Source organism: Sylvia atricapilla, chromosome 19 (genome assembly GCF_009819655.1).
Source record: "Sylvia atricapilla isolate bSylAtr1 chromosome 19, bSylAtr1.pri, whole genome shotgun sequence".
In the NCBI taxonomy this organism is placed as follows: domain Eukaryota; kingdom Metazoa; phylum Chordata; class Aves; order Passeriformes; family Sylviidae; genus Sylvia; species Sylvia atricapilla.
Genome location: NC_089158.1, coordinates 9,950,108 through 9,977,496, shown reverse-complemented (window position 1 = coordinate 9,977,496; position 27,389 = coordinate 9,950,108). Strand labels below are relative to the sequence as shown.

Here is a 27,389-nt window from a genome sequence, read left to right as displayed (position 1 = left end):
CCTGGAGTGTGTGAGCCTGGCTTCATCCAGCCCAAGGCATCTCTCTCCCATGGCTGATTGACTTTCAAGTGTTTTCAAACCAGTCCTCAATTTCAGAAGGAAATAAGATATTCATGGAGGAGAGCTTTGCTTTGGAAATTATTTGAAACAACCTCACTGCTAATTGAGAGACACTTCTTTCTCCACATACTGACAAACCAGTTCTTCTCTGGTTGTGTTTTCTTTAAGCATTTCCTCCTGCTTGCACTTGTTGCTGCACATGAACTAGCACCTCTAATTTACTCACAAGGCTCTGTTTTGTATACCACTTTAAAAAAATCTCAAAAGACATCCACAGTTAGTTTGAGATAATATTCTGCTCACATACTGTTATCTTGCAGACCAGAAATTATCCTTTTGTAATGTTTTCTCTGCTATAAAACCCCAAACAGCTGCACTGTGAAAGTTCCTTGGGTATATAACAGCAACTTGAAGAGGTGTGGGATCTATCATTCTTAAATAGTATTTTGATAGTGTAAAAGTGAATGTAAGATTTTTCTTCCTTCAGCATCTCGTGGCTTAAAGTCACTTGTCTGATAATTAGTAAAGCAGTGCCAGATCTGCAGTCATAAAAATGGCTTTCTGCAAATTTTCCATCTTGTTGCTTCAGAAGTACTTAGAACAAGACAATTAAGCAAATATCCAGAGGAAAAAAGTATGCTGGTAAACAGCTATTGGTGAGAAAGTGCTAATTTAGACATTTTTCCCTTTCACATAAGAAGCTATAATACATGTATTTAGGACCATACCTGGAACAGCAATTTAGCAGCTTTTAGCACTGCAGCCGTGTGCTGGTTGGTGCCCATTCCTCCCTCCAGCCCAGGTAATTAAGTTGATATTCCAACACAGCTTCACCTGCTGACCTTTTAGAAACAATGTGTTTTGCTGCATTAACAAATTAACTTCCAATCGGTGGCTCTGGCAGCAAACACAGAGAGTTTGAAGGTGGTTGCTTATCCCGCTGTGGGGACGGGCAGTGCACCAACCCAGCAGCACACACCAACCTCCCAGCAAACCCACTGCTGGGAGCCCTGCAGTGGGAACAGAAATTGGAACAGGAGTGGTGCCTCTGTGTTGTTACAAGCACTGAGCTCACAGTCCTGAGAGGCAACACAACGCCAGGTTAGAAGTCCAGGAGACAAAATGTCTCTATGCCTTTAATCTTTTCCCAAAGCAGCATTTGTATGTGTCTTTATTGTGGAAACATATACAACTATTTTTTGATCAGAGATGAAAGGTTAATCATATGTGAAATTTGAATCTCAGCTGGAAAAAATAATCTAGGACAGGATAAGGGGTGAAAGTATTGGCTCCTGCAAAGGAGTAGTTTATTGTAATATGAATAATAGAATATTGGTATTATGTTCATTTTCACTTACACAGAATGAAAATGATACTTGAAAAAGTAGTTTTGAGTTCTAGGCCATCATGATGCTTTAAGGTCTGACTTGCAATTGTTTGTCACTTAGGAGTGAAATCCAGGACAGGATGTGAACATAAGCTTGGCTTTAAGTGCATGAAAAGTTTAACTGAATTGGGTTTTTTTCCATGCTCTTACATGCCTGGTTTGAGGCATAAGTTCTCACAAGCACTCAGATCACTGAGATCTTAGTGAAAGCATTTTTGAGTATCCTGGTTTCCATTGGCATAAATGTAGCCTGGACCACTTGGGCTTTGAGGTCCAGGCGTGCAGCCTGAGCATCTCTGTTGTGTCAGTCAGTTTTGGCTGTGTGGTGTGTGGTGCTGTCCCTGCTGCCGTTGGTGTGACAGGAGCTGGGTTCAGCCTGTCACAGTACCTATGCTGATCCTCGTAACTCATGGGCTTTGTCACTGCTTTGGGAAAACAAAGTGAGAAAAATGGCGTTTGCTGAGGTGAGTATGAAGGTAAATCACGTGCTGTCACATGCTCATGCTGCTTTTGCCAGGACCTCAGAGGTGTTTCCCTGCAGGTGACTTTAATTTAGTCTCACTTTGCCGCAGCAGCACAGACTCCGCCCGCCGCGGCCGCCGCCCCCAAAGATCCAGCGCTCCTCCAGGCCCGTGAGTAGCTGGGGATTGTTTCACTGCCACAGCTTAACACTGCCTGAGTTCCGCTCTTTGTAGCACTACTAAACCCTGGTAGTTTGGACTGGCAAACTGTGCACAGAAGCCGTGTGTGAATTACGCTCCTAAACTGCCTTCTCTCCGCTGCGGCACAGCCCTGGGACCCGCGGTTGTTCTGCTTTTCTCTGGCGAGCCCTGCAGCTCTCGGGCGGCTCTGCAGGTAACTGGGGCTGCTCTGGCCACCTCTGGTTTGACTTTTGCAGTGATTTCTTACACACAAAACCCTGCTGGACTGGCTGGCAGAAGTTTTTAGCCAGTGAGCTTTTGAAGACTTGCACTGAACTCAAATCTGAAAGGAAGCAGAAGTCCGAAGACAAAATATTTACTCTCTGCAAGTTATGCTTTTAATTAATTTGGGATGCCTAATTCTCCTCCATGTGGGAATAGTCTTGAAGAAAGCAGGGTCAATCTTTGGAGATAGAACATTGGTACCATGTTAGGGATGACATACACTGGGTCATTCCATGGTGTAAGAGAAGGCACAGCAGGTTGGCCAGAGGAGGGACCTCCTCCGTGGAAGAACTGCACAGAAATCATTGGCAGTGCAGTGCCTGCACATGTTAGGTAGGGATACCTTATCTCAGCAGTTTTTCCCCCAAAACACTCCCTGTAGGACAGTTTTTACCTATGGCATTAAAACTGGACATCCTGCTGGGTCTACACCAGATGTTGGGGTTTTTTTAAAGGCACAGGCAAGAAGTATCAATTTAGTAGGGTTGTTGGTTTTTGGCACAGCATTGGAAGATACTTATGCGTATTCAGGACTTTATGTGTATAGTTCCCCCCAAATCATCTTACTTCTTGCTTCCTTTTCCATACACATACATGCATAAGAAAGAGAGAGATGCAAGTTTTCAAATCTGATCTTGCTAAAACTTGTTAAAATGTGTTTTGGATGAGCAGGTAACTGGTTAACAAGTGCAACTGGGTGTGTGTTTTAACTTTCCATCTCTGGTGCATGTTCCTGTGTGACATTTCAGTGGCATGTGTTTCTTCTCCTCCCTCTTTTTAACTCTGGGTGTTTAGCTTAACAGAGATTTCTGTTCTGAGTTTAAAAAGTAGCATTGACTATGATTATGTGTGTTCTTCTAAATACAAAGGGCATGGGAGACCCTCCCAGATGTGTTTCTCTAGGACCAGACTTCCCATGTACTGTGGGGTCCCTGTGGGGCTCCCATGCCCTCGTGTTCCACGTTTGGCAGGTGTGAGGGGGCATGTTGTGATTCCTCTGTACCAAAGTTGCTGAACTGTGTTGTTCAAATGGAGTCATTTATTATGTGGAAGTCTTGTTAAGACTGTTTAATCTCCCAGCTGTAGGGTATTAATAGTCCTCACTGTAACATGGTTGGTTCAACTGTCTTTGCTCCCAATGTGATTGATAAAAGGTTGGAAATGTAATAATGAAAGCTCCTGTTGCATTCCTCTGGCTGTGTCAGTAAGTGGAACAGAAAGGCTTCATTCATCAAGGGGAAATTCAAGATAAATGTAAATTATTATAATCAATCCCAAAAATATGCTTGTATCAAATATACATAAATTTGTTGTTGTTCAGAACTGTTATTTGGCTTTAAGTAGTTGCAACACATTTCTGTATGTGTAAATAATACTTTTTGCAGGCTGCTTTTTCCCTCTCAGCCTTGGCAGCTCCTACAGAGGTGGGTATCAGCAAGTGATTTATCCTGGCCTTGTACACAAGCACTGGAGGGGGAGACCAGATCCCTCTGCTCCTCCAGCCAGGGCCACATTATTCCAGAATTCCTGAGAAATACTTTGTGCTGCAAGGAGGAATACATGGGCACTAGTGCTCGCAATATGAGTAATGGCTCAATAAAGCCAAAAACACAGACCAAAGGAAGGTTAAGGAAGCAGAGCAGAGATGTTCTTTGCATTCTGCTGCTTTGGAAATAAGTGATGGTATTAAGAAGGAGAAAGGGTTGTTGCTTCTAATTAATGGAGGTCTGTTTGGATTAATAGTGGTTGTTTGGAAACTATTCAATTAGAAGAAGTTAAAATATAATAATTATGGATTAAGTTGATGGGGACAGTAATAAGCACATTCAACCCTTCTGTCCTGGAAGTTTACCTTTTTTTCTTCTGGCTGTGTGCTCACATAATTGGATTTTTTGGATACTTTTGCATTTGATAAGCATTTAACCTTGCCTCTGTGGCTGCGTGAGACTGAAAATCCAGCAAGGAATTGCCTTGTTTCCTGGCTGTTCCCTGCAGTTCCCCGGGAACAATGCTCCAATCCCGCTCAGCGTTGTCACCTTGCAGCGCTCTGGGCTGGGGGCCCTGCAGCCACCCCAAACTCTCACCTCTCCCTCCTCAGCAGCACACCCAGCCCAGAGGTGAAAGTGTTCCCAGCACGCTGACAGGCCAGCTTTACACATCAGCTCCCAGCTCCCATTTAATTAAGCAGCTTGCTTTCTTCCTCTCTTCCCTCTCTCCTTGGCGCTCTCCTCTCCCGGTTCCTCCTGCCTGTCGCCCCCCTCTCCCCCACTCCTCTCTGCAGTCTCTCCCTGTTTTATCAGCCCTAATGAAGCAGTATTCTTCATCGATCCTGCTGATTGCCAGCCCATTCCTTTTGTTTGTTGGCACCGAGCCATTCTGCTGCGCTCTGACAGCTCAGCTCCTCTAATTAGCTCTGTTGTTCTTTTCCCCATGTTTCACCACGTTGCAAGTTCAGTCGAAGTTGCCACAAACTTAATCCTTCCATTCCTGCCATAAATTCACATTCTAAAGCTGTCTTTATTGTAGAGAGGAGCAGCCTTGTGTGGGGACTGATCTCCAAGACCTTAACATCTGACCTTTTCATAAGCCCTTTTTCCTAAGAAATAGTGGCAATACAGCTCTGGATTTCTGCCTCATATCTGCTGTGCATCATTTCCTTTGAAATGAAAATTCAATGTAATAATGCTGCTGCTATTTTCTGCATACTGGTGTCTAGGGCAGAAGCACTACACACAATTTGGTGGCTTTCTCTTGGCAGGAAAATTTAAGGTTTATGTACCAGGGAAGAAAAATTAAAAAAACAAAACCAAAACAAACCTAGAAAGCTCCCCTTCTCCAACAAATTATATATTTTTAAAACTTTTTAAGTCACTCCAGAGCACTCAGGCTGTAGGACATGAACAGTTCCTTTCTCTTGTGCCTCTTAAGGGAGCACAAGCTCTGGGAGGTCAGGAACTGAGTTGTATTCCCAGCTTTGTTTGGGTGTTTGGGCCTTTCTGTTGAGATTAGCCCTGAGCTGAGCCAACAGATCCGACTCTTTCTCACATGCTTTACAAAACACGTGAAGCTGGTGTGTACTGTCTGCCCTGATGCTGCAGATTCCCTCGTTTGACTGGCAGGGATGAGTCCAGCACAGGATTCCTCAGCAGTGTGGGCTGGCACATACACAGACTTGGAGCACGAGTGCTTATTCCTTCCCTTGAAATAAGGCTTCTTTGCTTGTGGAGATCCTGGTCAGAAACCAAGCTCAAGTTCCATACATTGGAAGGTGATGGACATGTATGTGAGACTGGATTGGCAGCAACATCATCTTCCACAGAAGAGCTTTGGGTTTTGCTGCAGACAACAGAAGTCTAGTGATACCAGGAGTGATAATGACAATATGGCTGGTGAGGGTTTGTGTTTGGCTGCTGGAGGAAAGCACATTTTTAATGAAGAATGAGCTAAGTTTTCATGTTAAAACGTTTATCCTAAGTACACATTTTCCAGTGCTCCCTTGAACAGAAGTGCTCACCTGAGAGGTTGGGTTCCTGGGAGCACGCAGCCAGAAGGGTGGTGCTGTCAGAGCTGAGCCCCACTGCCCAGTGCAGTGTCCAGGGCACACAGACATCCCCGGCTCTTCTCTCTGCACTGACTGCTCTTGGGGAATCTTTTCTCTGAGATTCCTGTACCAGACAGGACAGAGCAAACAGCAGTGAATGACAAACATATCCGTTCCATTCGCAAGTCATGGGGCCGTGTGGTTTATATTCATCAGGTTCACTGATGTACCCACATTCCTGTGTAACCTTGTGGCACGGCAGACAAAGCAGCCCTGTGGAAGATCCCTGTAGCACCCTGGAGGTTCTCCATTGTTGTCTGTGCCTGCTGTTGGATCAGGGGCAGTGTTTGATGAGATGTCTCTGTGCATGTCACAGGTTCGCCCCCCAAGACCTCATGTGGTTAAGAGGCCCAAGAGCAACATTGGTGTGGAGGGCCGGAGGACCTCAGTTCCCAGCCCAGAACAGTAAGTATTGTGCTGCTCTGCTTCTCTCTGCTTGCATTGACAGCGTCTTCAGAACGGGCACTCTCCAAAGGAGACACTGAAAAACACTGAAAAACACTACAGACCAAAGTTAGGTTTTAACTAAAAAAAAAAAATGGATTTTTTAGAGAAGTTTTTTTGAACATTGCAGAGGAAGCGTGAAAAAGCAAGTAACCAAAGTTTGCTTATGGAAAAATCATGGTTTGTCAAGTTACACACACTGATCAGTCTCTTCAGTGTAAGTTTTCAGGTCTTGGAGGTTTGTTAATTTCTTTGTTGTTTTGTTTTGCACTTTCCTTTCGAGGAAATTGTCAGTTCCAGCTCTGCAGGTGCAGTGTTCTTGCCAGGCTGTAGCTGGAGGGTGCAGAACTGCTCGTTTGACAGTGATGGCAGGAGAGGCTGTGTCTCACTCCAGAGTGCATTAACAGGACCGTGGTGTCTGTGTGGGCTCTGTGCTGAGGGTTTATAGGCCTTCACTTTGCACAGTACCAGCAAACTTATCCCCCTTCAGCTGTGGCAGTGAAGGGGAATGTTCCAAACCATCTGTGCTCCTGCAGCCACTGCTGCTGGACAAAAGGTGCTGGTTTCCAGTGTCTCTCCTGTGCATGGCACTACAGGCATGTTCTGTTACCTCAGGGAGGCTTTTCCAGGCACTTCCACTCATGTCACTTATCCAGGCATTTTTGCAAAGATGGCAAGGGATGTGTGCTGCAGACTCCTGACAGTGCCAGAGTGGAGTTAGCAGTGGGCCCTCAGGGGTGACCCTGGCCAGGGAGTGGATGTTCTGAGCCGTGGGTGTTCTCTGAGCTGTGGATGTTCTGAGCTGTGGGTATATTGAATTCTGGATGTTCTGAGCTGTGGGTATATTGAATTCTGGATGTTCTGAACTGTGGGTGTATTGAATCGTGGATATTCTGAACTATATGAATATATTGAATTGTGGATATTCTGAAATATGGATGTATTGAATTGTGGATGTTCTGAACTGTGGGTGTATTGAATTGTGGATGTTCTGAACTGTGGGTGTATTGAATTGTGGATGTTCTGAACTGTGGGTGTATTGAATTGTGGATGTTCTGAACTGTGGGTGTATTGAACTGTGGATATTCTGGACTATGGGTATATTGAATTTTGGATGTTCTGGACTGTGGGTGTATTGAACTGTGGATATTCTGAACTTGCCAGCACAGCCCAAACACACTGGAGGGGCAGCAGTGGGCATCAGTGCATGGATAGCTCTCTCCAGGCATGCCAGGGTAGGGGCATATTCCAGCTTTGGCCTAAACTGAACGGTGATTCCTCTCTTGAACAGGAGTATTTGTCCATTTTTCAGTGGAATTTGGTTGCCCTCTTGTGGAACAGATGCAGCTCCTGCAAAGGGCCGTGCTGGCCCTGCACAGAGGTTGTGGGGACTTTTAAACTAAAAGCATTTTCTTAATATTTAATCTGATGGCTCGGTGCATTTAGGTGAAGGATAATTGACCCAATTTAACATTTGTGTGTGTTCCTATGGAGGATTGGGTTCAAAAGCTGCTGACATCTCAGTGTTGCTCACTGCTAATGTGTATCTTCAATTCCTGCTGCTATCGGAGCACACACAGATAAACATAAACATGAATGGGAAACATTGTACCAATGCTGGAAATATATTGTATTTTAGTTATTTTATTGGGGTCTAGTTTATTGCTGCTAGTTTTACTGAGTCTTTACAGCTCAGCTGCTTTCACAAAATACAGAATTATCATGATGTTTCCCATTAACTTTCTTTTTAATGTCCCAGCAAGAAGTAATCTTTGTGTAAGTGTTCTGAAATGGCAACAAGAGAGATACTGTCTTTTTTTAGAACTCACACTGTTTTCTCTCTCTTGGATAACACTAGAATCAGTGAAAACACCATCAAATCTATTTCCCCTTGTTTTGCCTGGTAGCATCGAAGGTTAGGAAATGTATGTCTTTAGTTACACGAGTTAATTGTTTTTATGTGTGTAAAAGAAAGACCTCGTTGTGGGGATGTGTGTGCTCGTTTTCCAGTCAGTGTCCAGTTAAGGCTCGGGGATCAGGAGCAGTGAGTGCAGAGAGCCCGTGGCTGCTGTCTGCTGTTGAGGCAGAGTGTTCCCGTGTCGGGACAGGAGCTCTGCGGTGCTGGCACTGCCCGGGTGTGGGATGGGACAGGGAATCCCGGCTGGAGCCTTCCCGTGGCCTGGCCAGAGCTCTGCCACTGGGCGTGCGGGAGCTGCGCGATTCCTGACGGCATCCCAGGGCTCCTCTGTGCCCTGCTCACATGGAAGAGTTGCCAGGTAATCCCCTCGCTCCCGAGCCTCCCAGCTCACTGCGGCAACAAAAAGCCTGTGCATCCAAATCCCTCATTCTCTGCATTTTGCTGGCTAAGAGAGGCAAATTCTTTTATTCCCTAGAGCTTTTGTGTAGCTGTTCTTTAGAAAACTATGTCAACAAAAAATAATTCTTCCTCAAATCTGCGGAGCCCTTTTGAGGAGAATAATGACAAATCTATACACTCTTTGTAGCATAGTATCAATGTTCAGGAAAAAGGAATACCATAATAAAATATACAATTTTAATTTCTCATAACCAGAACATCATTTTAAATTATTACGGAATTCTCCTTACTAATTCCCATATCCTGCAGTCCCATTTTCTGTATATATATATATTTTTTTTTCTTTATCTCAAGCACATTTAGGTGTCAATTAAATTTGAAATATCTACATTTGTCAGCATTTCATTTTTGGCCAGCGTGATGTGCTGCTGATTTGTCCATGCATCCTGACACATGAAAAAAGCTCCCGAGATGCAGATCTTCCTCATTAAAACCGAGCCCCCGCTCCGCGCTGCTGCCGGCGCCGTGAGCGCGTCCCGTCCGCCCGGCGCCGGGGCTGACACGGCGTTTACCGGGGCACGGGGCAGTACCGGAGCCCTGACAGCCCCGGGGCACGGGCACGGGGCAGTACCGGGGCTGACACGGCGTTTACCGGGGCACAGGGCACTTACCAGAGCGCTGGCAGCCCCGGGGCACGGGGCAGCACCGGGCTGACACGGCGTTTACCGGAGCCCCGGGGCACGGGGCAGTACCAGGGTATTACCGGGGTGACACGGCGTTTACCGGGGCACGGGGCAGCACCGGGGTGACACGGCATTTACTGGAGCCCTGGCAGCCCTGGGACACGGGACAGTACCGGGGTGACACGGCATTTACTGGAGCCCTGGCAGCCCTGGGACACGGGACAGTACCGGGGTGACACGGTGTTTACCGGAGCCCTGGCAGCCCCGGGGCTGCAGTGTCCCCACCTCCTTGCCCTGGATACCTGGTACAGAAGGAGAGGGGAAGGAAAGCAATGCACTGGCTTTAACTGGAATAACGCAGACTGTGGTTTACCACCATGGGCTGCAGCCGCTGCCACCTGTTAGAGGCTTTATTTTAATCAGCTGTGACCTGACTGTGAGTAAACATTCATTGGCAGTGGCAGCTCGGGCCCTCTTGGGCTGTTGGGTGCAGTGTCCACCTTCTCTTTTCCTGACCTAATCTGTAACAACTGATTCTCAGTTAACCACTGAGGAACATACACACCTTGCTTGACAAACTGGGTTTCATACCAGTCTTTGGACAGCATAGGTTTTATTCTAGAGTGGAGCAGTTTCGTATGTGAAAAATAGATACAAGTAGGATCTGGTGCCCTGGAGTCAGCTCCTGTTGTGCATCAGACTGAAGGCAGGGAGGGAGATGTAATGTTTGTAAGAGCTCAAGGGAGCCTGAGGAGCAGAGCTGTCTGAAGAGCAGAGAGGTGCCCAGCTCTGGAGGGAATGTGGTGGGGAAAGGGGGTTTCTGGTTGTCCTCTGCACTGTGGTGTGGCTGTGGTCTGTCCCTTGGGCACCCCAGGGTGCCCTGCCCTTGGCAGAGGGGCTGTTTCCTGTGCCTGGGCAGCAGAGCTCAGCTCTCCCTGCCGAGCTCTCTGCTGGGCAGTCAGCTGGGCTCAGGGTGATCTGGCTCTCTGGAGCCGTCACTGTGGCCACTTGATAACTTCCTTTTCTCTTCCTGTTCCCCAGCCTCGTAAAGCCCATGCGACACTATACAGTCTTCCTCTCTGAGGACTCCTCTGATGATGAATTTCAGCAGGAAGAGGATCCTGTCTCTGGCTTCTCTGAAAACTTTTTCTTCTCTGCTCCTTTCGAATGGTCTATGCTTTTCTCTTTTGCTGTGTTCATGCCAGCTTCGAGCAGTGGGGTTTGCATTTCTCAGGGCACCTGCTCCCACACTGGGATTTTGGAAATGCTCCTGGGGTCTCTGTACAGTGCTTGCTGAATGACCAACATTTCTCCTGCTTGTTTGTCTTGATGTTGAGCAGCATGAAAAAGCATCCTCCTGCATGAAACACTGCAGTAACACACAGCTTATGGGCTTCCATTGACTGGAGCTCTGGGGGATGTCACCCTTCCATCCATCCTTTGTTCCAACATGCTGCTTGTGTTCCTCTCCAAACCTTTCACATTCATTCTTGTGTGGTGCTACTGTGCTTTTGGGTTGTCCTGTGAGCCTCATTCCAGTGCAGTTCTCAGCCTTTTCCTGTCACCTGTTTGATCCCAGCCTCTCTGCTCTGTCAGGTATCACGTCCCCGCAGGTGTCCTCTGAGGGCATGGAGTACAATCTGACAATTACTTAAGGAGCAGGAAGTTTGTTTGGTCCATTTGTATCCAGCCTTTGAATTTGTAACTTGCACATTCCCAGAGCTCTGTAATTCAGTCTTGTAAGATGGTGCTGTGAGCTGGGCCAGCAGCACTCGTTGATGTTGTGACTGGAGGGTTCTGTCCCTGCCCAGGGTGCCCGTGTGAGGTGAGGGGAGCTCTGCCAGCTGTGGGTCCAGCTGCACTAAATCCCTCTTGTGCCTGTTTGAATATCCCAATCCCGGCAGGCAGCTCTGAGCTGAACCCTCACTGAATGGCAGCAGAGGATTTGTTATTTCCCAGCCTCGCCTGCTTGAGGATTTCTAGAGGATGAAAGGGAGAGAAATTGCGTGGAGTTGCACTCATTCTTTTAACAAAGGCAGTCACTGGTTTGACCAGAACTTGTAGGAAGAGGGGTCAGGGTACTGTGAGCTGCTGCCTCAGAAATGCACGATGCCACATCCAGGCAGTTCAGGAGCTGGGAGATGGATGATGCCCTGTCAGAGCTGAGCAGCTGAGGCCTGGCAGCCACAGCTGGGTCAGACCATGCTGGAGAAGGAGGCTGCCAGGGGCACAGGAGTCTGCAGTTGCTAAAAGCCATTGTGTGCTGCAGACACGGGTTCGGAGGGACAGGGAAGAGACTGGACTGCGGCCAGGTGGGATGGGGAGGGTCAGTAGGAAAGGGGCAGAAAATGTTCCCTCTCTGGTGTTTGGGGTGGAGGAGACCAGTTTTGTTTGCAGAATATCCCTTGGGGGGTTGCAGTGTGGCCCGGAGTGATTTGAGCCTGAAGACAGGAGGTTTGTGAGCTCTCTGCCCTGAGGCCATGTGCTGTCACTGTGTGCCTTGTACCTGTGGTGTCCCTGTCCTGGTGTGGGCTCAGTGCCTGCTCTGTGTGTGCTGGGGAGGGAAACAGGCTGGGCTCTCCCAATCTGCATGGCAGAGGTGACAAAATACGGAAAGGGGAGGAGGGTTCTTCCATAGGACGTGTTTTTGCAGGTCTCACAAATATTTTCTTTTAATTGAAAGCTTGTTTAAATGCCACAGTACAACTGGCTGCCAGTCACGTGCCAATCCCCACAGCCATGTGTGGCACTCGTTGTTATTAATTGGATGCACATCGTGCTGCTGTTCTATGTACACACACCAAAATGCAAATGTGCTGGTTCCGTTTTTTGCTGAGGTATGTGCAAGAGAAGCATCCTGCTAACTCAGCCTTGGCTGGTAATGTAAAGGAGGTGTCTCCATAATGGATTACGGTGTTTCTTGATAAGATGACACCAATGAAATCATTGGAACCTGCACAGTGTTCCCAATTATTGCAGGAAAACACTGAGTTATGTTGTGTGCTGAGCTAGCTCGAAGCCCAAGGATGTCAGAGCCTGCAAACACGGGGTGCAGAGGCCGTGCCCAGACAGTCAGCACGGGGAGCTGCTATCCCATTGTCCTGCTCCAAGAGCTGCCCCCTCAGCCTGGCTGGGCCTGCATGACCACAGCTGTCCTCGGAGCACTTCCCAGCTCCTGCCCTTCTGAGCACGCCGGGGTGCCAGGTCCCCTCTGCATGTCCCCCTGCCCTCGGGCACCGCTCACAGCCTGCTCTGCACGGGGGGCTCTCTGGGCTGTATTTGCCCCTGGGGAGCTCTTTGTAACTCCTGCAGCTCCTTAGGCACTGGTGTTCAATCAAAGCCCTGGAAATGTGGTGATTGACAGTGTGGTTTTCGGTTGTGTGCCAGGCCTCAGCCGTACCGCGCCCTGAAGGAGTCGGACAGTGCCGATGGAGAGGACGTGGGCAGCCCCGAGAGGGCGAGAGAGCCGCTGCCCCCCAGCCCTCTGCTCTCCAGCAAGGCCTCCGAAGTCAACCTCCTGGAGGACATCTTCCCCAGCCTGGAAGTGGAGGGGCAGCCCCAGCCCCTGAGCCAGGCCAAGAGCCTGGAGGACCTGCGCACACCCAAGGAGGAGGCGGAGCAGCGCTGCTCCTTCGAATACCAGGTCAGGGCTCCCTGTGCCCTGCGGGTGGCACACAGCTCATTCTCAGGAACTTCCTCATGCTATTGGATAGATCCTAGTAATCATAATCAGCAGCAGCCTCATCTGTTTTCCAGGGATTTGCTTATGTGTTTCAGAATCATTTTCTGAATTAAGAAGTGCTTAAATGGGACTCAGTTATAACTGTTTCCTCTGAAGCCTTTGCTTCTGAAGGAGAGGATATTTGCCCTGTTCCTCAGAATCTGTTTGTCCAGGGGCTGTCACACACAGTTATCTTTGAAGTTGATGGTCGGCAGTGAGAATGAATAGTTGGTAATTTTCAGGTCCCCTCCAAACTTTTTTTTTTTTAATCTGGCTGTTTTGGTCTAAGCATCATTTGAACAATCTCCCTCTGAAGAAAGGGGATTGTTTGTGAAGGAACATAGCTCAGAAAGTGTTAAACTAAAGCAGACTCCAAGATCTTCATCTGACATTAAAGAAGCAAATGTCATTTCTACCTTATAATAATACTGATTTTAGTGTTACATTCAGATATTTCATTTGACAGCTTACTCCATGCAGCAATTAAGGCTTCTCAGCCTCTGTGCCTTGGCCACAGGTGTGTGCTCCTCACTGGGCTGTGACAGATACTCAAATGTCCCAGTGAACAACCCCGTGGAGGCAGAGCTGGAGCTGGAGCTGCAGAGTCCTGCCTGGTCCCTGTCTGTCCTTCCTGGCCACACGCCTTTGTCCCTCTGCACTGCTGTCAGCCTGGGGACAGATCCTCTTCCCTCACAGCAGCCTGAGCTCACTTCCCGCTCTGAGTTGTGAGAACAGCACTGAGTTCATGTTTGTTCTGCTCTCTTGCAGAGAATGGATCTCGGCGTGTCCGAGAGGAGCAGGATTGTGCCAAGCATGAAGCTGTCCCACCCTTACAACAAGCTGTGGAGTATGGGCCACGATGATATGGCAATTCCCACCAAATATTCCCAAAGCTCACCCGAAAGACCCTTGGCTGCCCTGGGTAGCGTTCCCCCCCTCACCAGGAGACCCCAGAGCAGAGACAGTGGTCTGGCTCCTGCCGAAAAGGATGACTCCAGTCCCGCCATTCAAGGGAACATCACCATTCCTAGGCCACAGGGAAGAAAGACTCCAGAACTGGGGATTGTGCCACCACCACCAGCACCCCGGGCTTCCAAGCACCAGGCTGCGGCGGGCTCAGCGGAAATCCTCCCCGCTCACGGGCGCAGCCCCCTGGTGTCCGATCTGCTCCCGGAGCCCTTCGGGGCCGGCCGCGCGTCCTTAGAGGCCGAGGCGCAGCCGTCTGTGGGCCCCTCCTGCCGCCCCCCTCCGCTGCCCGGCGGCGCCGGCGGCAGCGCTGAGCTGCTGCAGCCCGTGCGGGTGCAGGCGGAGGGCGCCGGTAAGGACAGCGAGCTGCTGCTGAGCCTGCTGGACCCGCTGAGACCCGCGGGCTGGCCGCGCCGCGCCGCGCCCGCCCTCGGCGCCCTGCCCGCTGACTTGGTGCCTGCTCCGGCTGCGCCCTTCGCCCAGCCCCTGGCCTACCCCGCCCCGGCCCCGGCCCCTTTCCTGCAGCCCTCGCCCAATCCCTTCGCCCAGACGCTGCCGGGAGCGCTTCCCGTGGCCCTGGTCAGAGCGCCCCGGGGCTCCTTCGCCCCCTCCTTGGGTCACGCATACAGCTCCAGCTTCATCGCCCCCACCGCCGCCTTCTACCCGGCACAGAGACCTCACATGGCCACGCTGTCCATGCCAAACCTCTTCAGCCAGGCTCCAGCTGTGCCAGCAGCCGGCTCCTTGCTCCTGCAGAGCCACAGCCCTTCTCCCACCGGCTCCCTCCAGCCGCCGTGTCTGGGTGCCCCCTCCAAACCCCCAACGTTACAGGCGGGCCAGCCCAGCACAAAGGTAGATCCCAAACCAGCCCTGGCTCTTCTGGCCAGTGAACCCCCTCTGCTCCCTGCCAGGCCAGCCAAGGCCTTGGAGTCAGTGTTAGTGTCCTCAAAAGCTGAGGAGACAAAAGATCCCTTTGAAGATCTGTTAAAAAAGACCAAGCAGGACGTGTCACCCACACCAGGTAAGGTGGAGCAGCTCAGAAAGCGATGGGAAACCTTTGAGTGATGTGCCCCATGGCCTTGGTGTCCTCTTGGAAGTGACAGAGGGATTTTTTGGTTTTTTTGAGCCAGCATAAAACCAAGCATTTCTTTTAAGGAAGGCAGAGGCAGGACCGCTGCAGGACCATCGCTGAGCTGCCACTGAACACGAGAGCTTTTTGCCCACAGGTCAGAGTCCCCCACTGTCCATCCCTGACACTGCTCCCTCACTCCTGCCACCAAACCCTGGGATTCCTGCACTGACCAAAGCCTGAGGGGAGGGGGGGTTGGACTGGGATTTCCACACACAGCTTTTCAGGCAGCACTGCTGATGCACAAGTTCCTCCCTTCCCTGTATTTTCAGTCCTGGGCACACCTGGAGCGTGACACAGCCCACTCTGCTGGGGTTCATTTCTGCCCCTGGGAATGGGCCTCAGTTCTGCTGGCATTACACACAGATACAAGGTTTTGTTTCCACACGCAAAGCGCAGCAGACCTGGCTGTTGGGCTGCACTGGACTGATCATCAGTCCCTGTTTGTGCTGGCTGAACCCCAGCCACTCCCAGAGCTGTGCTGTCAGATGGACTTTGGTGGCACTTGTGACCCCAAACACCAACAGCCAGGGCAGAATTGTCACAGGCCTGGGAACCACAGCACAGAGCAGCTGCTCAGGGATTGGTCCTGCCATCTCTGTTGGGAAACTGGAAACACCAGCAATTGTTTTCATTTTTTTTGACTTTGTTTTTGTTAAATACATCAGAAAATAGAGGCCATAAAGAGTATCCTAGTTCTTATGTGTATCTTAATATTATCTATCAATATTATAAACTGCAGTATATGAATGGAATGTAACAATATCTTACTTGATGATTAGAAAGGAAAAAGAGACAAGCCTTGGGGTACGGATGTTCCCAGCTCCTGAGTGCAGGTGGAGGCCGGTGTGCCGAGGGCAGAGTGTCCAGGAGGGGATCTGGGCTGGGTGGCCCCGCCGGAGCCTGGGCTGGCCCCGCCTGGCCCGCGGGTGGAGCACAGGGGGCACTCAGCTGGGTCTTCTGAGCCCCTCTGTGTTCTCCGGACATTTCACAGCAGCCTCGGCATCCCCCGGGAAAGCTGCTGTCTCTGATCATTTCTGTTTCACTTCAGTGGTGCTTTTTTGGTTTGTTTTGTATCTGGGCACACTCTGGTGTAAAACCTGTCACTCTCGCAGAGGGAATCGCATCACCATTGAGCCTTTGATAAAGGAAATCATCTTGGACATACGGGGAAATTGTTGTAAAGCTTTATCTGATTTCCAATGTATCTATTTTATTCATGTTATCTTGGAAGTTTTCTTACTCTGGGGAATGGGAATGGCTGTCTCTGTGTTCGAGTCTGGGCAGTACAAAAGAAAAAATATCTGAAATGCTGCCGGTTTGGGGAAGACGACAGTATTCCAGGAATATTCTGTTTCTGTACAGTGCTGTTCCTCTGACAGGCCATTCACTTGGATTTGTATTTTCTTTTTGTGTTGAAAGACAGATGGGTTTAGTATTGAATAGTAAAATATTTAAAGTATAAGATACCAGTTCCATTTCATTTGATACAGTTCAGAATGTTATATATAATTCAGTCTGGTATTTCAGAGCTCCTTTGCTATGAGCTGGATGATAAAACTTTCTGGATTGTGGTGGCTGTGAATGGGCACTGGACAACTGGTTACACTCAGTAATGTCACACAGTGGTCACACACTGAGGAGCCCGTCACAGATGCTTTAAACCACTCAGGAAATTCTGTCCCACTGAAGTTCATTTCTATCTCTGGTTACTTTGCCCATAGTGGATCATCTGCTAAGTCAGTTTTGGGGCACTGAAGAGTATTAACACCCATTTGTTCACTCTCCACTTTATTTAGCACCTCTGAGAGCCAGGAGGACAAGGAGTGTGTGACTTTCCTCACTTCTGGAGCAGGATTTGCAAACAGGTGACTTTCTTAGGGGTTTCTTGTAACGTAGGAATTGAACTATCTCTAAGACAACATTTAGGGATTTTTCTGTCTTATTTTAACTCAGGAATACCTAACATGATTCATTCCTGATAGTGCCAGGTGAAAACAGTTTACTTGTGTGAACCAGCTCTGGTTCAGTGTTGGAAGGAATTTGGATGTTTTTATTAATCCAGTATCAAAAGTGTTCCTGGTCTTCCTCAGCAGTGACTTTATACTTGGCTTTGTCCATGTTCCTGTACTTGCCCTGTGTTTGGTACCACTTTGCTTATTTACAGCTGCTTCCTGCCAGGAGAAATGAGTTAATCTTAAACAAACAAGAAAAACCTCTTCCAAGTTTGTGGTGCATCTGCTGCTGCCCAGGTGAAGTCAGTTCTGTATCTTGTTCACTCTGGGTGGAGGCTTCCAGTTCACAGAGTCCCTTTTCCCCACATTCCAATCTCTTTATTGCCCATAAAGCCGGGATTAATGGTAAAATGCAGCTCAGAGCTGAACAGAGAGCAGAGTTTCCCCAGCTCCTGCCCCTGGTGTGCAGCAGCTCTGTCCCTCAGGGGCTGTGGCACAGACCAGGAGCAGCCATCCAGACAGCGAGGTGCTCTGCAGGGAAAAACAGTCACGGCTCAACAACAGGTCTGGTTTTAACCAAGTTTTATTGCAAATTTCTTTTGAAGGACATTCTAATTATTTACAAATTACAAAATTTACAATTAAAAAAGAGATCAGGATCATGATAATTAACTACAGCAAGTCCAGTTTTGTGAAAAAATATATTCAAAAATTAAATATCAAAAGAAAGTTAAGTTCATTATTGAAAAAAAAAAACAACCCACCTTCCATAAATTATTTTGCAGAAATGCTCAAGACACTGACAAGAGTATTTTAACACCTTTGCTAATACTGGCTTTGGGTGCTTGGAACGCAGCCCTGAGGAGCTGCTGCCGGGGCACGGCCGGACCTGCCAGGGCTCCAGGGATTGGTACCTGCCAGGGGAGTGCAGGAGCTCTGGGAACAGGGGCTCTTCTACATCCTGCTGCTGCCTCCTTTCTGTGCAGTGTAAACACCAAAAGTGGAGTGGCAGGACCAGGCCTGGGGTGGAGGTGGCAGAGACCTGAGCCCCCAGGGCTATGCCAGGAGCCCCCCTGCCCTTCCCTCGGGCCAGGAGGAGTCTGTGCTGTGCCCAGCAGCCCCTCAGCCCCACTGTCCTGGCACAGCCCTGCAGCCTCCTGTGCACAGAGCCCCAGGAACACCCCGGTCACCTGCCCCCCGAGCCCCACAGAGCCACTGGCTCTGTTCCCAGGGTGTGCTGACCTCCCCAAAGAGCAGCTGAAAACGCCCGCAGCACACCAGTGCAGGAGCAGTGCCAGCAGTCACTGCTGAGAGCCAGAGGGAAGCAGCCACAGGCTCCCAGCTGCAGCCAGGGCCTCTCTGTCACTGCCAGCTCCAGCTGCCTCCCAGGCGGCCAGCTGCCCTCACACCTTCCACTCTTCTCCACTGCTGCAGGGCAAGTCAGCTTACACACAAAATACTGTCTCCCACTCCTTTGTTTTTACTATTTTCTGGGATTTCCATTCTTCTGTCAACAGCTGCCTGTTGCAGAGACCTGTTCTTACACAGACACACTGGTTCCTTAATGGACACGTGAGCAGTAGTTCCAAGCCCCTCCCTTTGCTTGGAATTACAGAAACATTTACAGCTACAAGTAGGAAAAAAAATCCAAAAAGCAGACCAGAATAAACAGCATTTTCTTGTGGGAATGAGCTACAGCAGGTAGGTTCCCACCCTGATTTTTAATAGTATTTTGGAGATTTAAAAGCAGACACTGTTCTAAAATATTCCTCATTGAGAGCTGTAGTGATTATCCTGAAACACTAATGCCTTTAGACCTTACCTGTCTGCTGTGCTGCATTTCCTTCCACAGCTTTGCCACATTATGCTAAAGAAGAAATAGTACATTCAACAGCTAAAACAGTAACACAGAAGTGAAGCCACAAACTCAAACCCCTTTTTAGTGCAGTGGAAAGCAGATGCTGTGTCGCTTACACCAACCCTGGTTTGGGTTCAAGGATTGGTAAACTGAATTCCACTCTTCTGTACCAACAAGCCCAAAGCTTTCAGTCCAGGGAGGTCACTTGAAGAACTTCCTTTCTCCCTCCTCAGCCCACAAGTACCACCTGCTGCTCAGCCCCTGGCTCTCACAAGGGTCAGTTCCGTGGTCAGCTCCAGGCCCCTGCCCGGGGGATGGCAGAGCTGGATCAAACAGCATGGAAACACCCTCCTTGCACAAAGGTTAAACTGTGACCGGCACCTCAGGATCAGAAAGGCACTTAAAATGTTCCTGTGGTTTGGGCTGGTCTCAGGGAAAGCTCCAACAGCCACGGCCAGCACATTGGCACGTCCTGCCATGCCACTCTGGCCCGGCTGGAAGGGCAGCAGCAGCTCTGGAAGGATTTCCCAGCACTCACTCACCTGCCTTAGCCTTGCCGAGGAGCCGCAGGCACGTGTCTTTTTGAAAAAGCCTCATTTTTCACGTGATTTCTGAATACAGTGGGTTAATTCCCATTCACTGACCTGCCTCAGGGCGGCTTTTCTGTTGCCTGCAGGAGCAGGGCCCAGGCGGCTCCGGGTGTGACACAGCCCCATCCTGTTCCGTGTCCCCTGTGCCACAGCCGCCACTCCATGCCCTGGTCCCCTGGCCCTCAGCAGTGGGGCCTTTGCTCCCCAGCTGGCGGTGCTGGGTGTGACGAGGTGCAGTGACGAGGTGCAGTGAGCAGCTGCTGGAGCAGCGGCAGTGGCAGCAGCAGCTCAGGCTCCCCGGCTCAGCCGTGCAGAGCTGACCCGCCCGGCCTCAGATCAGCCGCTCCGTCGGGGGCATCTTGATCACGTTCCACATCTCCACGCGGGCCCCGTCCTTCTCCTGCCGGCTCGGGCTGTACGTCCCCTGAGTCGCTCTCCTCCTCTTCATGGCAATGGCCGTGGCCACAGCCACTGCCAGGAGCAGGGCAGCGCCCGCGGCCCCGACTGCTCCCACCACGGACGAGTGGCTGAGGTGCGCCCACACTCGCTGCTGTGGTAGAACACGGAGTTACTCAGAGCTTCCGGCGGCATTTCACACCCCTGAGCCCCCGGGGCCCCCCTCAGCTGTGCTGTGCTGACAGCGGTGCAGGGCAGGAGCCCGGGGAATGCACAGGGGCTGGTGACCCTTCTCCTGCGCCCTTCTCCCCTCCATGCACACCCAAAGTCCAGCACTGGCAGCTCCAGCACTGGCCCAGAGTCCTGCCTGCCCCTGCACGGTACCCATGGGAATGTCTAACAGCACCACATCATCATAATTTATACAAGGATTTTGGTCATTCCTGACAATTCCCTGTAACACAGGGCTGCCACAGGGAGGTCACAGCTGCTGTTGCTGTTGAAGACTCGGCAAACCTCACACACCTGAGCTGAGTTTGGATGTTTTTCACCTGTTGACACAACCAGAGCAGAATATACAAACCAGCCATGACCTTCCCCAGCTGCTGAGGGGCTGAGCCTGCACAGGTGCCTCAGGTTACCCTGCCTTGGAAAGCAGACTGAATGTGCCCCTGGTGCCGCTGCCGAGTCCAGGGCGGGCAGGAGGGAGGGCAGAGGCTCCCCTGGAGGCCGGAGTGCAGCAGGCCCTGCCCGGGGCAGCGCTCCCAGCACGGCCCGGCCGGGGTGTCCTCGTCTCCGCGGGCAGGCTGAGGGGAGCTGGGCTGGGCTGGAGCTGCTGCTGCCAGCGCTGGAGGAGCTCCAGGGCACGGCCTAGATCAGGCGCTCCTCGGGCGGCACCTTTAGGACACTGTCCATCTCCAGCCGAGCCCCGGCCACCTCCTGCTGGCTCGGGCTGTAGGTCCCCTCGGACTGCCGCCGCTTCCGTGCCGTGAGAACCAGGAATATCAGCCCAATACTGAGCAGCAGCACAGAGCCGCAGGCTACGGGGACAGCTACTTCAATTAGTGGGGAGGGGAAGAGAGCACCTGGAGTCCCTTTCTGTAAAAGAAATTAATGGAGAAACAGTGAAACTCCAGTGGTTACAGTAACTGCAATAACTGACCAAAATGGTCAGAGGGAAAAAGGTTTTTAGAAAAACAAAAAAAGCACTTTTTCCCAGCAAGACAACTCCTTAAGATGTAAATGCCAGTTTACTTAGCATCTACAGTGGGAGTCTTTAAAGGTGCCTTCTTATCAATATCAGACTAAAATTACACAGGTGGCACTGGCAGAGTTGTGACTAATGTTAAAAAATCCCCAAAACAACAAAAAAACCCCCTTTAAAGTTAATGCAAAGTAATGTGAATTTTCAGTAACTCAAAAAGAATTCCCCAATCAGGAGAATGATACTAAAAAAAAGTTGAGTGATGCCTGTAATGGCAAAGCAGAGAACTGATTAAGCTGTTAAGCTGTGAAACAGAATTGCAGAACTTGCAGTAGGAAGAGGAAGATGTTGAAGAGGTCAGGGCATGGATGGGAAATAGAGATGATAAAAAGCCCAAGTACTGAGGAGAGAAATGAGAATTCCCTAGATTCTGGTGGAATCAAGGATGGCATGGAAGACAACAAGATAACTAAAACAACTCTGGATTTTTCTATCATGAAACAAAGCTTTAAAATTACAATAAGCTTAAAAATAAGATATTTCTTATTGCTAACAATGGTGTCGGCCACCTTGCAGCTAAAGCTAAAATAATTCAAGCTGTATTATTTACAGCTTTTGGATGCCATTCAGAGTGTGCTCCTGTCACAGAGCGAAGAAGGAGCATTCCCAGGGGATGTGAAGCCCCTCTGCAGCTGCCTGAGGTCCAGGAGGAGTCCCTGAGCACTGTGTGGGGTTAGTCCCGGGCCATGCGGGTTAGTCCAGCCCCACCAGGGCCCAGCCCCTGGGGCTGCTGCTGAGGGAGGGGGGAGCAGAGGGAGCCCAGCTGAGCCCAGCTGTCCCTGGTGGCACCCAGCACCATCCCCAGCCCCTCCCTGCCCAACGGGGGGAGGAAAGGGTGGAGAAAAGCAAGGGGAGGGTGATGAAAATGAACACAAGGAACCCACAAGAAGTGTCCCGGACAGAGGAGATAGAGAAGCCTGCAGGAGTCTGTGCATGCAAACTGGAAACGTCAGGGTGACCTTGGCACGTGCATTAGAGCCCTGGGTAACAGCAACAGCAGCAAACCCCGCCTGGCACACAGCCCTTTCCATGCAGGGTGGGTTAGTACATTCCCAGGTTACCCAGCCAGCTGCCTGCCCATGCAACAGCTTCCCAGAGAAAGCAGAGGTAGGGATCCCACCTGCCCCCAGGAAGTGTCCCAGCCCCACCCTGAACACCTGGACCCTGCACACGGGGACAGCTCAGCTGGGCCGGGGCAGCAGCAGCTCAGGGACAGCACTCAGCTGAACCACTCCTGGCCTGGCCTTATCCAAATGCCCTTCTCCAGACATCCATTTCTAGTGAGATGAGTTTTGGAGAGGGAAGGTGTTTAGTAACTCTTATCCAAGATAAAACACCAAAGGAAATTCCACTCTCCAGGAACCTGGGTCAACTGCAGGAGCTGGATTACAGTCTAAAGAGTTGTGAAATCTATGGAAATGTGCAGAGACAGCCCAAAGGCCGTACGGCAGCACATGCAGATACTGAGGAGCATTTCCTGCAGTTTATATGCTGAAGCCCAATAAGCAGCAGCACTGCAGAGACACAGAGCATGCAGCCCTCCCCAGCGGCGCCGTAGGCAGGCCAGGAGCAGGAGAGCCGGGCAGAGCTTACGTTGATGTCGCAGCGCTCGCCGGTGAAGCTGGCGCTGCACACACACTCGTATCTGTTCTCCGAGTCCTGGCACGTGCCCCCGTTCTGGCACGGGTTCGGCTCACACTCGTTGATGTTGATTTGACAGCTGGGAAGGAAGAGTGGATTAGAGTTGTCATACATGTGCCATAGAACACAAGATCATCCAGTCTAAAAAAGCCTCTTTGGTTTGAAAAGCGCCCATTGCAGCTTTCTCTAGGTGCTTTTTCTGGAGTCAAACAATATGAAATTCTCCCCTGTTCACACCAACCCTCCTGCTGTGGTTTCTATGGGACTGAGGCCAGCACAGGTCTCCAGCACAGGCAGTGTGCTTGAAAAAACTTGGAAGCAGTTCTTGCTGCAAAACTGGTGTTGGCAGCTGGGTGGTGTGAAGCCTCCCTCTGCTCCAAGCAGCAGCTCGTGTCCCCATCAGGAGCAGCTGTGTGACTGGCACAAGGACATGGAGGAGGGTGAGACAGTGACCTGCTCTGCCACCCACAGAGATCAGCCCTGGGTCCCAAAGCAGCACTTACTTCCTCCCAGTGAAGCCAGGCCTGCAGGAGCAGTTGGCTCCCCAGCTCTCGGTGATGCACCTGCCGCCGTTCAGGCAGGTGAAGTTCTTGCCACACTGCTGAGGGGGGAACGGCCACCTGGGGAGAGCGAGGGACAGCCTTTAGAGCACTCAGGTTTTGGGGAAGGGCAGAGTGTTCTGGGGCTCAGGGGGAACGGGGCTGGCAAGAGTAATAAACACAGTCATTAGTATTTCTAGGAAGGAGTTTGACACAAGTGAAAAAGGGAATAGTCTCAGAAATCATCTGTAACATCAGAGTATTCTTGGATCAAGCTTGAGGAACAGACAGGAGCTTATCAGTACTCAGACTTCTCTCAGACAGGCCTGTTCTTGCAATGAAAATATAGGGCAGGACAGGGCAGTGCTGGAACAGAACAGCAAGGCCCCAGGAAGGATAATGCCAGTACCAGGAAACTGCACCAGAATACAGCAGGATCAACAGGGAAAATCATCCTGGATAGATCAGATAACTGAAACACAGCCATGTCAGTATTTAACTCCACTTGAGGAGTCAAATGTTCCATTTGAACTGACACAAGAGGCTTCATTTTAAATCAACATAGGAATATGGCAGAGAGGAATCAAGTCAGAGAGGAGATGGACTTCCTGGGGAGTGCTAGAGGGAAATGACAACAGGCCAGAGTGTGTGCCCTTTAAACAGCTCTGAAATGGAACACAAGGATAACCCACATCAAAAGGAAGGATCCTTATCCTGTAGGAGGCTGAGCTCCTGTCAGGGTTTGGACCTGGACAGCACCTTCCAAGTCACAGCAGAATTTAGGTTCTTTAGCTACGAGATGCTTGCCATGAAAACTTTCCCAAAGCACCCCACAGTAAAGCCCAGCTGATCTGGAGGCCGCTGTGCCGGCACTTACTCGCAGCGGGGCCCGGAGTACTGCGGGGGGCACTTGCAGGAGTACCCATAAACGCCATCGACGCAGGTGGCTCCGTTCAGGCACTGGTGCCGCACGCAGTCGTCCACGTTGATGTCGCACCTCTTGCCGATGAAGCCGCGGAAGCACTCGCACTGGAAGTCTGCCACGGCGTCCACGCAGTCGCCGTGCACGCAGGGGCTGGGCTGGCAGTCGTCGACGTCGGCCTCGCAGCGCTGCCCGGCCCAGCCCGCGCTGCAGGCGCAGCGGAAGGAGTTGAACAGGTCCTGGCAGGTGCCGGCGTTGAGGCAGGGGCTGGAGGCGCACACGTCGGCCCCGGAGCAGCCCAGCCGGACGGCGCCCGGCCCGGCCCGCCGGAACTGCTCGGGCTGTGGGTACGGCCGCGCGGCCGGGAAGGGCAGGAAGATCCCCCCGATGTGCACCCGGCCCAGGCAGCCGGTGAAGTTCTCGGCCACGAGCAGCGGCGTGCTGCTCTTGAGGAAGTCCAGGCTGCCGGCGCTGCCCTGCAGGGTGACGTTCTCTGAGCCGTCCAGCCGCAGCTGCCACCGCGAGGAGGGCGCGGCCGGCTCCTCCATGGACACGGACACGCTGTGCCAGGCCCCGTCCGCCACCGCCTGCGGGCTCAGGAACCGCACAGCCTCGATGCTGTTCCCACTCCTGATGTCAACCAGCAGGGAGGAATTCTGAATGGCCACCTGCAGGGAGTCCACCTCTTCCACAGCCCGGAGCAAAACAGCATCTTCGTCTCTGGTTCTGAAGTCCACGTGGAGGCTGCTCAGAGTTCTGCTCACTGATGTGTTGGTGGTAAATTCAATGGCAGCGTAACCATTAAATGTCGCATTAGCCAGACCTATAAATAAAGGGGGAGAGCACGAGGGATTTCAGAGACAGTTGGTGTCCTGTTTGAGCCAGACCAATGCCACACCCCGGGCAGGTTCTCTCCCTAAGAAGCCCTAAGCTTAGTGTGAGCAGGATTACAGGCGAGCTGCTGGCAGCCTTAAAGCTCTTCCTGTTTACAAGTGCACCTCCTGTAATAATATCCAGCTCTTAGGCAGCAATTTTTACTCCTCAGCTGTGCTCTGTCACACCCGGGGCAAGCCCAGGGAGCCCGTGCTGCCTGCAGCTGTGTGCCTGGGCACCACTCCGTGTCCTTCTTGCAGCATGTGTTTGCTTTGTTCCAACAGCACAAACTGTTGTGGGAATATTGATTATAGACAGGGAATGGGGGGATTTTACCCACACACAAGCAGCAGAACAGAACTTACACACATATCCTGCCACAACGTCTATGCAGGTGGTGGCTTCAGGACATGGGTCACTTTCACACCAGACTTTCTCTTCACAAAATTTCCCGGTGAAATTTGCTGGACAGCTGCAATGGAAATCATTCCAAGTGACAATGCATCTGCCACCATTCTGACATGGCTCAGACTGAAAAACAAAACAGGGGAATTTAGGGGCAGGGTAATTCATCTTGAGGTCTAAGAGAGTTTGGTAGAGTTGTGACGATGAAGATGAGCACAAGCAGCATTTGAATCAAGAGAGGGAAATGAAACAGGGACTCAAGAGCAGTGAGGGAAGCACAAGGGTCACTGTACAAGAAATTCCTGCTCCCCTGCTCCCCCCTGTGCACAGAACTGACCAACAGGAACTCCAGCAATTTGGAAAAGAACGAGGCACAAAACCACAGGTGAGGAACAGAAGAAACAAACTGTGATGCTCCCTAGAAGCTCACAAAGTTCTGTCACCAGAAGGACACCCCTAACAGCACAGGTGTGACAATACTTCAGAGCAAGATTAGGGACTGTGGCCTCCCCATCACTGGGTGTGGCGCTGAGAAGAGCCAGGCTCTGATCCAAGGGCACATGGAGGCAGCTCCTTCAGCTTGTGTTGTGGCAGATTCCTGGGGAAGAGGCTGTTGTGCAGCTGGAACAGGATGAGGGGAGGGGCTGGTGGGGTTACAGGTTAGAGAGGGGAGTCTGGAACCTACGTGGGCTCAGCAAAGTGGAGGTGGGCAGCACAAAAGCCAATGGCCAAGTTCTAAGACCACAAAAACTACAGGGGAACTTGAGAAAACTCAGTGTTTAAATCATATGTAGCCTATTGAGTGAGGTGGGAGCAGAGAACCGCTGTTCTTCAATACAACAAAAAAACCACTTCTCTTTCTGGTGTCAGCAACAGTCAGGCTTTTGTGTAAATCAGAACTACAACAAACCCCTGCACACACAGGGACAGACAAGACACAGCACTTACCCTGCAGGTGTCATCAGAGATGCAGCCATTCACAAGATTTCCAGTTTGAGTCCTGTTGAGTTCCTCTGGTAAACTGTTGTTCTCCACCTGGAAGAACTGTATCTGGTGGCTGTTGAGCTGGATGTCCTGCAGACAGCCCTTGAAGTAGCCCCCCCAGAGCTGAGCACTGCCGGGGTTGGGGTGTCCCCCAATGAACAGCTCAGAGCCAGCTCCCAGGGCTTGTGCTGGCAGCTGCCCCAGCTCCACGAGGGTGTCTGACTGCAGAGCACCCACAGAGCCTCCCTGGAAAGACAGGGCCACCAGATGTCTTCTCCCGTCCACCAGGCTGCCCGGCAGGGTGACGGTGTGGGCAGGTGAGGTCCCTATGCTCAGCTGGCCGTCCCTCAGGTACAGGGTGAGGCAGGGCCCTGTCCCATTGCACAGCTGCAGTAACAAGCCATCGGCCTTCCGGCTCCGCACGAAGAACGAGAGGTTGAAGTCTGCACCAAGGCTCTCAGAAAGGGTGAAAGAGGCAAAGCTGGTGGAATTCTCTAGGCCAAAGGTTGCTGCTGGGTGCTCTGGAAGAGAAAAGAAACGGGCTTCAGCTCACAGATAAAGGGGATGCAGCTCCTTAGGAATGGGGCAAAAGTTTCTTCTCAACATTTTCCACACATGCCAGAGTACCAGTGCTCCTCCCCACAGGTCTGTGGCACTAAGAGGTAGGTGAATGTGTCCTTGCCTCCTCTGGAGGGCACAAATTCAAGCATCCAAGTAGCATGAGAATG

At 50.9% G+C, this 27,389-nt stretch overlaps 2 protein-coding genes across 11 annotated transcripts in view; one reads left to right on the top strand and one right to left on the bottom strand.

Moving 5' to 3' along the window:
- DENND1A (DENN domain containing 1A) overlaps positions 1-16,699 on the top strand; it is a 151,704-nt gene extending 135,005 nt beyond the window's left edge. For 2 of the 10 annotated variants that reach the window (XM_066332962.1, XM_066332970.1), the window contains exons 20-24: positions 2,020-2,079; positions 6,291-6,379; positions 10,460-10,588; positions 12,806-13,061; positions 13,908-16,699. In XM_066332962.1, the coding sequence (XP_066189059.1) occupies positions 2,020-2,079; positions 6,291-6,379; positions 10,460-10,588; positions 12,806-13,061; positions 13,908-15,170 (1,797 nt within the window). In that variant the 3' untranslated portion in view covers positions 15,171-16,699. Of the gene's footprint in view, positions 1-2,003; positions 2,080-6,290; positions 6,384-10,459; positions 10,589-12,805; positions 13,062-13,907 lie in introns of those variants that run through there. The other 8 variants (XM_066332963.1, XM_066332971.1, XM_066332964.1 and 5 more) reach the window with 8 other exon arrangements.
- Positions 16,700-20,873: 4,174 nt separating this feature from the next.
- CRB2 (crumbs cell polarity complex component 2) overlaps positions 20,874-27,389 on the bottom strand; it is a 44,805-nt gene continuing 38,289 nt past the window's right edge. Inside the window, exons 8-13 of the mRNA XM_066332961.1 lie at positions 26,626-27,182; positions 25,638-25,803; positions 24,355-25,222; positions 23,442-23,558; positions 22,891-23,017; positions 20,874-21,131 (exon numbers count right to left, since the gene is read on the bottom strand). Of these exons, the coding sequence (XP_066189058.1) occupies positions 20,904-21,131; positions 22,891-23,017; positions 23,442-23,558; positions 24,355-25,222; positions 25,638-25,803; positions 26,626-27,182 (2,063 nt within the window). The 3' untranslated portion in view covers positions 20,874-20,903. The remainder of the gene's footprint in view (positions 21,132-22,890; positions 23,018-23,441; positions 23,559-24,354; positions 25,223-25,637; positions 25,804-26,625; positions 27,183-27,389) is intronic.